This window comes from Anas platyrhynchos, chromosome 7, assembly GCF_047663525.1.
Source record: "Anas platyrhynchos isolate ZD024472 breed Pekin duck chromosome 7, IASCAAS_PekinDuck_T2T, whole genome shotgun sequence".
In the NCBI taxonomy this organism is placed as follows: Eukaryota; Metazoa; Chordata; class Aves; order Anseriformes; family Anatidae; genus Anas; species Anas platyrhynchos.
The window spans coordinates 36,373,511-36,386,245 of NC_092593.1; the positions used below are offsets into that span (position 1 = coordinate 36,373,511).

The 12,735-nt window shown below is 42.5% G+C and overlaps 1 protein-coding gene across 10 annotated transcripts in view; it reads left to right on the plus strand.

Annotated features, from left to right (window-relative positions):
• The window catches only part of MYO1B (myosin IB), a 104,164-nt gene that overhangs the window by 36,251 nt on the left and 55,178 nt on the right, over positions 1 to 12,735 (plus strand). For all 10 annotated transcript variants that reach the window (XM_072040493.1, XM_072040500.1, XM_072040495.1 and 7 more), the window contains 2 exons: positions 9,137 to 9,231; positions 12,366 to 12,470. In XM_072040493.1, coding sequence (XP_071896594.1) covers positions 9,137 to 9,231; positions 12,366 to 12,470 — 200 coding nt within the window. The remainder of the gene's footprint in view (positions 1 to 9,136; positions 9,232 to 12,365; positions 12,471 to 12,735) is intronic.

A 12,735-nucleotide genomic window follows, 5' to 3' on the forward strand; every position in this document is an offset into this window, starting at 1 on the left:
AAGTTGCAAGCCGGTGAGAATTTGTAGTCAACACACTTTTTTATTTTTTAGAGAGGCATCGATATATTTAAGACGCATAACTGGGACATCACTAAGATGTCTGGAGGAGATTTTTATCAGGCAGCGTGTTAGAAATGTGGCTGATCTGCCAGTCTATTGAATTCCACTTGGGAAATTTTGCTGAACACTTGATTTACTTGTTATTCGAGTCAAATGTTTTCTAAATAGACAATGGTTTTGCATTAAAAGCTTTCAGATATGTAGAGATTTGCAGGCAAGTCCTGAAAAATGGCCTGCCTTTACATAGGATGCAACTACAGAGATATCAGCCTGATGCCTCTTACAACGAGGAACTTAATTACATGTCCCTCGTTTCAGTCAATATATTAATAATTCACAGGACAAATCATTCTCGTACTGATACCTGCAGTTACATTGTCAATAGGCAAATCTGGCTGTAAATTATTCAAGTTAGGACTGTTTTGAGTCAGGGTAAGCAGTGAATATAGAAGTTATAGTCCTGCTTCTGGCTTTTTTTGTTGTTTTTCCAGGATGGCATGTCTTCAGAAACACTAAGGTTAAGGAAACTTTTTTTTTTTTTCCTCTCGTTGATTTAAAGCAAATATTTTTGTCTGAAGGGGTGGTGCAGTCTGAGCTGTGAGGGATAGTGGTTGCCTATATGTAAAACTAAGCCGTTCCCCGTAGCCATCAGTTTTAAGATGCACCGTAAGACATTTTCTTTGCTGTAGAAGGGGCTGGTGGGGTGAGAGCCTGTGCTATAGCTTAGCGTCCTTCATTGACTCTGCATGTTTGTTCCAATGCTTCCTTTTCATCTTGTCCTTTCCTCATCTTCACATGCCTTTTTTTCCCCTTCTTCTTTATTTGGAGAACTCTGCTCACACCCCAAAGGTTTTTCTCAGCTCACGGTACCCCCTTTTTACAAGGCTTTGGTTCCTACTCCTAGAAATTCCTGGCTTCTCCAGAAATTCACCCTTTGGACTCATTCACGTGGCTCAGCAGAGTGCCTATTTCTGAAGAGATTTGTAGTCAGGGAAGACAATCACTTGGATCACTTCAAAGGTTAGTTGGTAAAATTAACCGCTGGGCAGGGCGGGCGGGCCTGCAGCTGACAGAAATCATAAATAGCAGTTAAGGAAGGCTGCCTGGATGTAATATTTAAACCCGTGCTAGGAATGAGTTGAAAGAAGAAAGCGGAAGGAAAAAAAAAAAAAACACAAAATAATTTGGAAGGAGGCAGGCTTAAGGCTCTTGACCTCTACAGAGTGGCAGCACTGGATATGGTGGATCCATGCAGATAAATCCCTCAAGCATACAGATGACAAGAGGGTGAAGCATCACACTTGCTTCAAGAGTCAGCAGGACTTCATGCCAGAGAGGACGGAGCCTGTTGTGTTGCAGGCTGCTGGCCCACATCCCGTGGGTGCACGATGTCCTGAATTTTTTGACAGGAGCCCCCAGAAGCCCCGAGAAGGCAGAGGTTTGAGGAAGGCAGCTGTGAGGTGGCCGTCTCGAAGCAGCCGTCTGATTTTCTGTAGAGCGTTTGGGAAGAGATTTGTGAGATTGGAAGCTGAGGACGTGAAGGAAGGTTCTTCTTGCAGGCAGCGATATGTTAGGCATTTTCCTGAAATCTGGGCTGTTTTGGTTGGTTTGGGTAACACGTCATGCAGCCATCTGATGCTTGCCGGGTGAACGTAGCCTTATCAGCCTGAACAGTAGCTGCTTGTGTGCTGCTGTTACTAGATCGCATGAAGTTTTGTAATAATACCTAATAACACAGGACCTGGTTTATAGCAGGTCGCGGGGTTGTAAGGCGGCTCAGAAAACGTGCCCAGCGCCCAGGGAGTACAAACAGCCTGGAAAGCAGTGTGCAGATGGATGTTGGGCTTTATTTTAATGTTTAAAACGGACTGGCGTGACATTTAGACTGGATTACAAAGTTCACTGGAACGAGCCTTTGCGTCTGTCCTCTAAGGAGCTTTGTCTAACCTAGGAAATGAAGAGGCACTTTGCGTTTTTGTTTGTGGCACTGGTGCTGTCCCTCCTCTGTCAGGGCCTGCGAGCTCGGCGTGGGGGATTTTCACCAGGAAAACACACAAGAAAGCCATTCAGAAGCACCAAATGTGGGTTTTATGGGTGGTTTCCTTTCCATCCGGCAGCGTTGTCATGAGCATCTCACGAGGCCCCTCGCCCTGGGCAGAGCCCACCTCACTCCAGTAGCGCACGCTTGTCCCTCGGCTGCCACGCGTGGTCCTCGCCGGCTACAAGGAGCTGGGTGCTGCTGGAGAAGCCTCCAAAAAAAGCCAGAATTGGTACCTTGAAAGCAGAACGGGTTTGTAAGGGAAACGCTGAACCGGAGATCAGTTCCAGATGCTTCTGTAACTCCAGAATCGTCATCGTGGCGCATGGAGGAAAATAATCTTGGGGGATCCTTCATGAATTAACCGCTGGCGTAGAGCCGAAGCAAAATCACTTTGTTTTCAGTGCAGTTTTCAAATATTTACCCATACCTCTGTACACAGCATACTTTCACATTTCACTTCAGTCGTGTTGGGGATTAAGAGTCAAATGTTTTTAGTTATCTGTGACAATCTCTCTCTCTTCTTTCTTCTTTTTTCTTCTTTTTTATTTTTGTGATGTGAGTGCATTTGGGATAGTCTGTGTTTATCTGTAAGCATAAAAACGTTTCGTTTTGGCTAGATTGTTAAAGCCAAGATTATTTAAAAAAAAGAAAGAAAAAGAAAAAAACGTCCTATGTGTTGGCTATTTGGAGATGTGTGTTAGTGCTCCAGGAGCCTAAACTCATGGTAACTTTTTTGCCAGATCCCATTTCTCTCATTTTCCTGGAACTGAAACTTGCGTCTAGAGCTCGTATTATGCCGTTGATATTTTTAGGACAGAGAATGCTGAGGTTTTCTTTTAATTAATTCACACTGTCACATAAAGTCGAATCCCACTAATGCTCACCAAAGGCTTGGGAATCGGCTCAGCACGACCGGCTGAATGTTGTGAATGAAGCGGGCCCTGCGTTAAACAGGGAAGAGGAATACTGAGAAACTCAGTCATTTTTCAGTTCTGTAATGCACTTCTCCAAATTTGTCAATACACGGCTGCTCTTTGTGTCTTTTGGATGCTGCAAACCGTTCCCTTTGCAGCTTTTTCGCTTGTACATCTAGGCTAGAAATCAGACCAGCCCTTTGGGTGCTGCTGAACGCATTGAAATTCTTCTGGTTAGAAAATTGACTGATGTGATGGTCGAACTTGGAAATAAAAACAATTTTAAACACCTCGTGCAGCTTTCAGTGTAACTATATTTAAAGAAAGGATCTGGATTATATTTGAGAAAGGATTTTCATTAAAATGTTGGGACTTTTTGAGCACTGGAAAGAATGAGAAGTACTTAAAGGAGACACTGCTGTGTTTCGGTTTTGAGATCCAGACTTAAAAGTGAGGGCAGGTAGAGGCCCTATTGGAAATGAGAGAAATCCCATTTGATGCGTGGTGTGTACATGGATCAAAATTTTCCTTGTGCCTTCCCTACAGTGGCAGCGTGGTACTCTGAAGAGAAGGGATTTCAGATTGCAATTAAGAACAGCTGTCGTTCTTTCTGGGGAAATGTCTCATTGTGCTTAATGGTGCCTCTTTTTTTTTTTTTTTTTTTAAGCAACTTAAAACACACCAGCAACTGCCCATCTGCTGCGCTAGGAGCCTTTGTCATGATGTTAGGGACAGCATAAACAAAGCTAATGTTTAAAGCCTTGAAACTTCAGCTAAAATCCAGCTCTCTTACCACCTTCAGAGGCACTTTTTCCATTCAGTCTCCTGTCTGTGACTATATGCAAAAGGCTCTGATTTCTACAACTCTGAGTACATCGTGGTTAATGTAGTTTGGTTTATTAAAGATAAACTATTTCATGTTAGGAATTAGGAAATACGCAGTCTTAATATTTACTGTCTAGCACACTGAATAATCTTTCCCTTATGTTTTGGATAGATAAGAGAGCTGGGGCTGGGGTTTACAAATAAAGCTCGGAACTACAAAGACGGTTTAATTGTGGTCATTTCTGTAAATTAGTTCGAATCTACAGTTTCCTTCTGTGTGCTGCAGGAATGATTTGTACATGCTAAGCCTTGTGGAGTTGAAGCTAGAGCTGACCACGGTCACTGCGAGATGATTCTCAGCAAGGCTGCGACCCCAGGACAGAAGAGGTGTGTGTGGTGGGCATCCGTGTTGAGGGGTAGCAGAGCAGCAAGGGCACACACGCATCCCCAAATCCCCTGCATAAGTTTGAGCAGATGTCTGTTTATGGGCTGGACAGGCTCGTTAGCTTGGTGTTGTGCCTGAGCTAATGAGCGCACAGGATCTCTGAGATGTCCCTGCTGTACCCAGGGCTTCCGAAGTGGTGCTTTATTTCCAGAAGTGAGCTGGAGGTGAAATAAAGTTATGTGAGCAGGAATAACAAAGTGGGGCAGCGCACGCAGGAGGTGTGCTGCTGCAGTGCATGTCAGCCACACAGGATTGCTGATAAAACAGGTTTCTGTGCTCACCAGAAAAACCAAATAGGTTTGAAAACGCACGAGTATTTTGAATGGGGTAAAAGCCTTTCCATCTGTCGTAGCGCACCTCTTTATCCCGGTGTTTAAACTCATTAATTTTTCCCCTGATTGGCATTTTTCGAAGAGCAGCTGCTCGCCTGTGAAGGTCTGTCCTAGCCCGTGCTCCATCAGCTGCTGCTTCATTCACACCAGTGGCAAGCTAATCAGCCTTTTCTTTTCGAGTGTGTCAAAATGCCGAACGCCAGGCGGTTTGCAATTATGGGAAATGGGAGCACGCTTCTTGCCCGTAGGGCAATTAGATGAAATGATTCTGCACTATGAGCTAATCATATAAATAACCTCTTCTGGTGGTTTTTCCTGAATGGTGATTTTTCCACCGAGCTTCAGTGGAGTGGGGGAAAACATACATAACTAATCGGGATGATTTACAACAGAAAGCCCCAAAGCACTTTATAAAATATGCTTCCACTTTTCCCATCCATTATTATTACCATTTTTTTATATATATACCAGAGCAAACCGTGATTCTGCTGTTCTCCCACAGCATGTTGTGAGAGGAAGAAACAGCTTCGTTGTCATCCTGTTCTGTGTAGTCATAAAGAAAAGGAAGGAACTTCGATGTTCTTCTTTAATTAGACTTGAAAGAATCGATATACATTAAATACTGCGTGCATTTTACATTACGTGATCCGTCAAATTTAAATCTTGTTGTATCTCTTTTGAGTGCAGCACACACTTTTCAATGCTAAAGCACTGCCAAATATATATGTAACCTGCCCATGTGGCTATGGGATGAGATGAAGGGGTGCTGGGGCTCTGCTTCCTGAGGAATTGGAGGGGTCAAGGAGAGAGGTTTTCTTCATTTCCTTTGGAAGTAGCAAATGAGTTGGCAGATGGAGGGCAAGATTTACCAGTAAAGGTTTTAATACGGGGACCGAGAGACTGAGAATCGAAAGCAGCAGCCAGGAAAGATGAGCTGAAGGGAAGGTAGTAATGCCTGGGGAAAGCCATCCGTGCGTTTCACCCACGGACAATGCCTGAGGACGCCGAAGGAAGGGAGAGGAAGCACGAAAACGCTGGTGGGAAGAAGTCCTGCCAGCTGAGGACTGCTCATCCCGGTGATTTTGGCTTAAGGGAGGAAGATGGTGGAAGAGAAGAGCTGGCTCTCACGGGCTCGAGTTCTGTTGTTTAAGGCTTTTTGCCGCTGTTACTCTGGGGTCAGCCCTGAGTGCCCAGGTGATGCGCTAACATCCCTGTGATGGGGTGGGTGGCTGCCAGCCTTGCTCTGGTCTCAAGGGGCTGGTGTGCTGCTGGAAGCTGCCCGAGCCCTTCAGCAACCCCTCCTGCAGGCCTGTTTGCTGCTTCCCTTTGTGTTAACATTTTTAGGGTTGGACTTGGGTTTCTTTGTAGAGCTGTCTGGCCATCTGGATCCACGTGGCCGGCGGAGCGGGTGCTATAAAAAAGCAGAGTGATCTAGGTGTGGGTGGTGCTCTGACTTCAAATTGCTCCTATACTTAAATCTTAGCTATATGAGAGCTCCAGCAAATAGTTCTGTTTGTTGTGGTAGGAGAATGTCGTCGTCTTCCAGGATAACCTAAAAATCATAGGCGAGTTTATTACAAGGTATGGTCAATGACACTGCTGACACACTCACCATTTAATTTGAAACACATGGGGTATAGCTGCCTTGTAAATTATGAACTATTTTAAAAAATGTGTTTAGGCTCTGTAATTGCGAGGCAGCTCAGCGAGTAGCATGTGGTTTAAAGCCATAGCTGTAAACGTTGACTTCCCAGAGCTCTGCCGAAAGGAAAAGGATAAAAGGGTTCTTTGCAGTCGACAGATCGTCAAAATATGTTAAGCTAAAGTGGTCTTAAATGGAATTAGTTTATATGTTTGTAACAAATAGGGGTAGCATGAAGTTTTGTTTTTGGAACAAGCAGAGTTTGAACAAAAGGACTTGAAGCTTTTCAAGGCAAAGGCAGAAGAAGGTGGACGGGCAGGACAGCGGAGCAGTGCCGTGCATTAAAGTTGACACGGCAGATGAATTGATCGCTTTTTCCTTTGAACTAAAGATCTGTGTTCGGGCTCTGATGCAAACGTGTCCAGCGCTGTTTGCGATGCCAGTGAGACAAATCTGGAACGCTGTTATTTCAATGCGCTCTTGGCTTTGCCTCCTCCAGCTGAATTGTTGGAGCAGTGGTTGAAACGTCAGAAGTAAATTTTAGAAAGCTTCCGGCTAACTTCTAACACGGACGCATAAAAAACTTCTAAAATGAGTTTGCTTCTTCTTTTCTTGTGTCTCTAGCAGATAATAGTTGATATTAAATCTTGATGCTTGTGAAACTTTTGCTGGGTTGTGTAGAAGACTGGAGAAACAGAGGACGTATGCCCAGCATCCCTGCCGAGGTTGGGTATTATCAGCAGAACTGCCTGAGATCCCACTCGCTCCTCCAACTTCACGGGTCTCTTTGGAGCATTAAACTTCCAATTTCTTTGTTGAGGGAGGAGAAGGAATGTGATTTGTGTTTTTTTTTCACTGTGTGGTGTAGGCAGAGTTAATATATCAAGCACTAAAATATATTGTGACGGGCTGCTGGGAAACGAGAAATTGGGTGTGTTAGGAAAGATGAATGGTTACGGGGCTGATTAACTCATAGCTCAGTATATCAACAGAAAGAGAATACCTCCTCTGTGCTTGGTGCTGACTTCATTGGAGCCGTGCCTCCCAGCTGAAAGCTGCTTTCCTGAGTCCAGCCATGGAAGCCATGGCATTGGCATGAAAGGTCTCTTGCGTGGCCCATGAATGCCCCATGTAGCTTTATTTCTTTCCTCTATGTCTTACTGCTTTTTATTTTTTTTTAAATTTTTTCCTTGCAGAAAGGACAGTGACTGAAGTTAAACGTTGCTGGGATAAGCTTTACTGAAGGCCATGCATTGTGCTCGTCAGTTTACAAGGCTATCTGCAGCAGCGTTCAGCATCCATTATTCATTTCCTAAATATGTCCTGTAAGAGAGTCTGGTAAAGTGTTACTGCTACTGCAGCTTGGATGCTGGACAGTAAAGTAGATGCCAGAAATTGTGTCATGGTCTCTCAGCAGCCGAAGAGTTTTTCTGTTTTTGTGTTTTTTCTTCTCTAGTTTTAGCTCTCCAGCGTGTTGGCCCCATCACAAACTGGATTTGTCGTAATACGAAAAGCATTACAGCCTGCTACTTTCTTGTAAACACATTCTCACCTCTGCTTGAACTGCTGAGTTGAAATGCCTCAATCACCATAGCACTAATAAGCTTTGAGAGATCAGGCTTAATTCTGATTCAACGGTGAGTGTACCAAAAGGAGCGGTGACCTTTGGTAGTGGCTGTCAAATGGCTGGCCCAGCTGTGCGGAGAAGGATCGCAGCTCAGTGCCTGACACAGCGCAGGCTGGGAGGAAAGCCCTGGAGGAGCCAGAGCCCCAGGCTGCTCATGCAACCAGACAGACAGACAGCCGGGGTGCAGGAGAGAAGAAGGATGAGCACACGGCAACCAACTGGGGCCATCGTGATGTGTTCGTATGAAGTTATTGGGGAAGAGAAGCCAGAAGGAAGAACAAGTGTCTGGAGCTTCAAGCTCCAGCAGTAGAGCCTCCGAAAGAAGCTCAGCATGGGTCACTACTTATATTGATTTGTCCATGCAAACCCCAGCTCGTTTCACAACACAGAGCTGGCTTTTTTCGTATCAGGGGGCTGTGGTTTCCTGTGAAAACTCCATGTGGCTACGCTGATGTATTTGCAGCTGTCTGGTGAAGGCAAAGCTCCTGAGCTGTTACAGAATAATCAAGTTTCTAAAAGATGCATCGGATCTGCAACCATGATGTGTTTTGTGTTGACCTGAGAGTTCATTTGTATTTGTCAACCATGGTTTATTTACTGTAAATAATAAACACTTCTATATGGACACAAACACCCAGTATTTTACTAGGTGCAGTAATCTAACACAGCTCCTGCTGTGCTGAATGGACGTTCATTTCATGTAAAAATATGCCATGTTTTAATAGCAGATTTATCTCCTGAAGGTGGTTGATGCAAGTGTGCCCTTTTATGCGGATTATGCTTTAAAGTCCTTTCTCAGATAGTGCTCAAGTGTTTTAAAGGGGTCCTAGTGCTGTCCTAGTGCCTTATTTCATTAACTGGAAAAAATGCTGGTGAATCAAAATCAATAGTACTCATTCTCTGCCTCAAAATGACAACTGAAGAAAAAAAGAGAGTTTGTCCATTGAAGAATGCTACCTAAATACACCCCCTTCCCCCCCTCCTCCCAATTTTGAATTTGAGTTTGATATCTGTAGGAAAACTTACAAGATAGATTTTGCTTGTTTGTTCCTGGAGAAAAGTCTGAATAAATCACTGAGCCAAAGTATATAATTTGCTTCCATGGGTCTTCGTATTCTGAAAACTGAAAGCTTCAGCACTTACAGAACACTATGTGCTTGTTTTTTTTATATTTTTTTTTTTTTGCTATTTTGTGTTATTGCTGCTACTTGTGCTATCTAATTCTTAATTGTCTCTTTCTTAATTTGCAGCTTTGCTCTGTCAGATGAAGCATACAGATCTTTAAGGGACCAGGACAAAGACCAGTGTATTCTTATTACAGGAGAGAGCGGAGCTGGTAAAACAGGTAATAAACACCTTTGATCTCATTCAAAAGCATTCAGAGTTATTCAGACTCTTTTGCAAAGTGATACTAGGGGCTGTAAGAGTTGAGAGATACTGCTGTGTTTTTGTGTCTGGCCATTGCAGAAGATGAAGGCCGTCATGTATGTTGCAGTCTGGGTGATCTTCCATAAACTCACGTTTTTTCACATTGTTGCCATGATGTAGTCCTGTCACGTTTTGATACGGTATTGCTATAATTATGCAAAGACATGCTACAGGTTTGTGAAAGAGTATGGCAAGGGCGTGAAAACTTTTAGGCTCTCCCCATGAAGACATGTGCGAACTGAACGCTCTTGGTCTTCTAGACTGTAAGGCAGTTCTATGAAGCTTTTGCATGTCTTTTAATAAATGTATGCCTTTAAGCTGGATTATACCATTTACCCAAGGAAAATAAATAGCAGTAGCTGATTACTTTGGAAATTTCATCAGTCTTTTGCGTGCTGTGCTGAGCTACAACTCTAAGGTTGGCTGGTGTACTAGAACACTGTGTTTCTAAGGCAAAACTGAAATTACCTTGAAAATTACTGCTAATTTTAAAACTGGAGTGGTGGAAATCAGGTGAGGATTGCATAATCGCAGAATACTTTAGAATTACCTTAAAAAAGTAAAAAAACAAACAAACAAAACCGACCAACCAAACAAACAAAAGTTATTTCTGAAACAACAGCTTAAAACTGAGTTGACTTGCAAAAGGTGGGTAGGAATGCATGTATCTGTTTTCACGTCATTTAAGAGATTTCTTTGAATCTGAGAAAATGTGAAGCTTTGTTTATGCTCAACAAGACTGAGATGTGTAACAGAAAGTTGCTTTACAAGCTTTTAGTGGAAATCTGGAGCATGAACTTCATCTTTAGAGTGCTGAGATAAATGCTTTTGGCTTCCTTTTTCCATGTTTTCCTTTTTTGATTAGTGGCATCCAGTTGAGAGGTCTCAAATTCTTGTAATTTAATCATTTTTTCCAGTTCAATAACGTGCAAATACATGTGTGTTCAGTAAAAGTATATATTAAATAATTGAGTTCTTATTAATATGATTATTATGGACTCTGTCTAGGAGTTCAGACGTTAGAAAGGAGTTCAGTACCAAAACTCTTTTGTTTTTGATTTCCTCAGGAATAGTGAGTTATCATGCAGCTGAAGTGCATCTTTATTAATGTATTTATTCAGCTGAAGGGTTTAGGAGTGGTTGAGTTTCTGAAGCTCTCTGTAAAAAGGATTCTGGTAGGTTCAGATTTGTATGTAAAATTACTGAACCTCATAGATATATGGGCCATGATTTGAATTATTCCTTCTTCGTAAAGGTAAGTACAGAGTAACATAAGAGCATGGTTTGAAATTCAAGACAGTAATGGACTCAGAAATTGTTATACTCTCTCCTTAATATTTGACGTAACTATAGTTGCTGAAGTGGGGCTATTAGCTGAGAATGGGTTTCCATTGTAAAGAGAAAGGACGACAGTAAAGGAAATTCCTGGAGCTGAAGAAACGTGGTAGTACAGGTCCAATAAAACTCTGTTTCAGAATATGTTTTCTGGCAGCCAGAACATTTGATATGCTTGGGCTGGGAGAATCGAATCTGAACCCTCTCCAATTGTTTTATTTATTTCACTTCCTTTTTTTTTTTTTTTTAACTTGTTTCGCAGCTTGTTTATATTGATAATTGATAGTAACAGGAACATTGTGCAAGAAAACACGGTACATTAACAGAATGAGCATTGTGTTTAGATGTTGTTAGATGTTAAGGCAGTGATTCACTTCCTGGTGTCTTTAGTCAATGAAGCGGAGTTCCTAATAAAAGAAAGGGCCTTTATTCTCTCTCTCAGTGATGTTCAAAGCCTATCTTGAGGCCATTGTATATATTCCTATTGCATATTATTTTATAATGGCTTATTTGCTGCTTCAGTGCTTTCTCGTCTCTTTGATTGAGTAGCTCTCCTTAGAGATTTTAGCAAATGTTTCAAATCAAGCAGTTTGGTAATTCCAAGCTCTGAAGGGAAGGGTTTTTTAGAAATGAGAGCTGGGCTCGAGGAATTACTTGGTTAAGGGAGATGGGAAGGCACATGAACACCCCTGGAGTTGTGCTTGCTTGCTTGCTGTTTTGCAGGTTTGCTCTGTATTCCTTGCAATATAGGATAGTAATTTAATACTGGCAAACGAATTTGATTAAATAGGAAAGAATCAAAATCCAAGGGATAACTCGTTTATCAGTTCTTTCCTAAAATGAAACCCTCAAATTTGTAACAGATCTCTGAATAGCAAGTAATGTTTTTTTTATGACCATTGTGTTGAGCTGATAGGGATCCCAGCTGCTAGTCATTACACTGTACATCAGCTGATAATGCCTCAAATCTCACTGTCTTGTGTCACATGAACCTCACAGACTCCGTTTATAAACAGAATCCTTTCTCAGCTGCTCTTTGTCCTAACCAGCAAAAACGTAAGGGTTGGATGGATTTTTCCATCAGAAATTTTCATTCCTGTTTGGGTGATCGACACCCATGTGAACACGGCCTGGAGTCCAAAAATTGTTCCAGATCTATTTGAAGGTATAAACTTTGAACACAGTTTCGTTGTTTAAATGAAGTCTCTACTGACTCTAAAGTTTATACTTTGAAACAGGCTGCGTAACGTTATGCAGTGTTGAAATGCCATTATTTATTTACTTGTCATTTACTCTGAGCTGTGATGACACGTGTATAGCATTGTATGTTGTGTGCTTACACTTGTGCTGTTGTGTATCTGCAGATGTAAACCGACTGAATTTTGTATCTTGAAACTGCTCAGTCTTAGTTTTTCAGGCCGAAACCTTCAGATCAAACATTCAGGCGTGTTAGCTACAGATTATTTTCCTTCCTAACTAGGGAGGCTAAATGAAGAGGTAGCTGTAGTGTGCCATATCCTTTATCTTGGGTGGACTTCAGGTATTTAAATCAACTGGTGTAATGGCAGGTGGTCCAGCAACGGAGAAGAAATCTGACTTGAAATGTGCTGATGATTTCTGTCTGGCGTGATGAAAACATGATAGATCAAGTCTCCAATTCCCCTTATGACCAGTTGTCAATACTTACTGCTGTTTTGTTTTGCTCTCCCCCCACAGAGGCAAGCAAACTTGTCATGTCATATGTAGCTGCAGTGTGTGGCAAGGGGGCAGAGGTTAACCAGGTAAAAGAACAACTTCTGCAGTCAAATCCAGTTCTTGAAGGTAAGCTTCTCTTGGAGCGTGTGCGACTGACTGTGTTACCTCTGCATATATCAGCTTCTCCCATGAGCTGGCTTTGAAAACCGGATCTGCTGTTGTTTTGTACGTACTTGGTGTCTGGAACCATGGAAAATGCTGTCTGTGAAGACAGACACAAGTTATTCAGTTACAGAGAGGTCAGCTTAAAAACAAAATCGTTTTCCTCACTTCCTAAATGAGAGCTTAGGAAGTTAGGTCATACCTCCCAGCCTCCTCCTGCTTCTCTCTT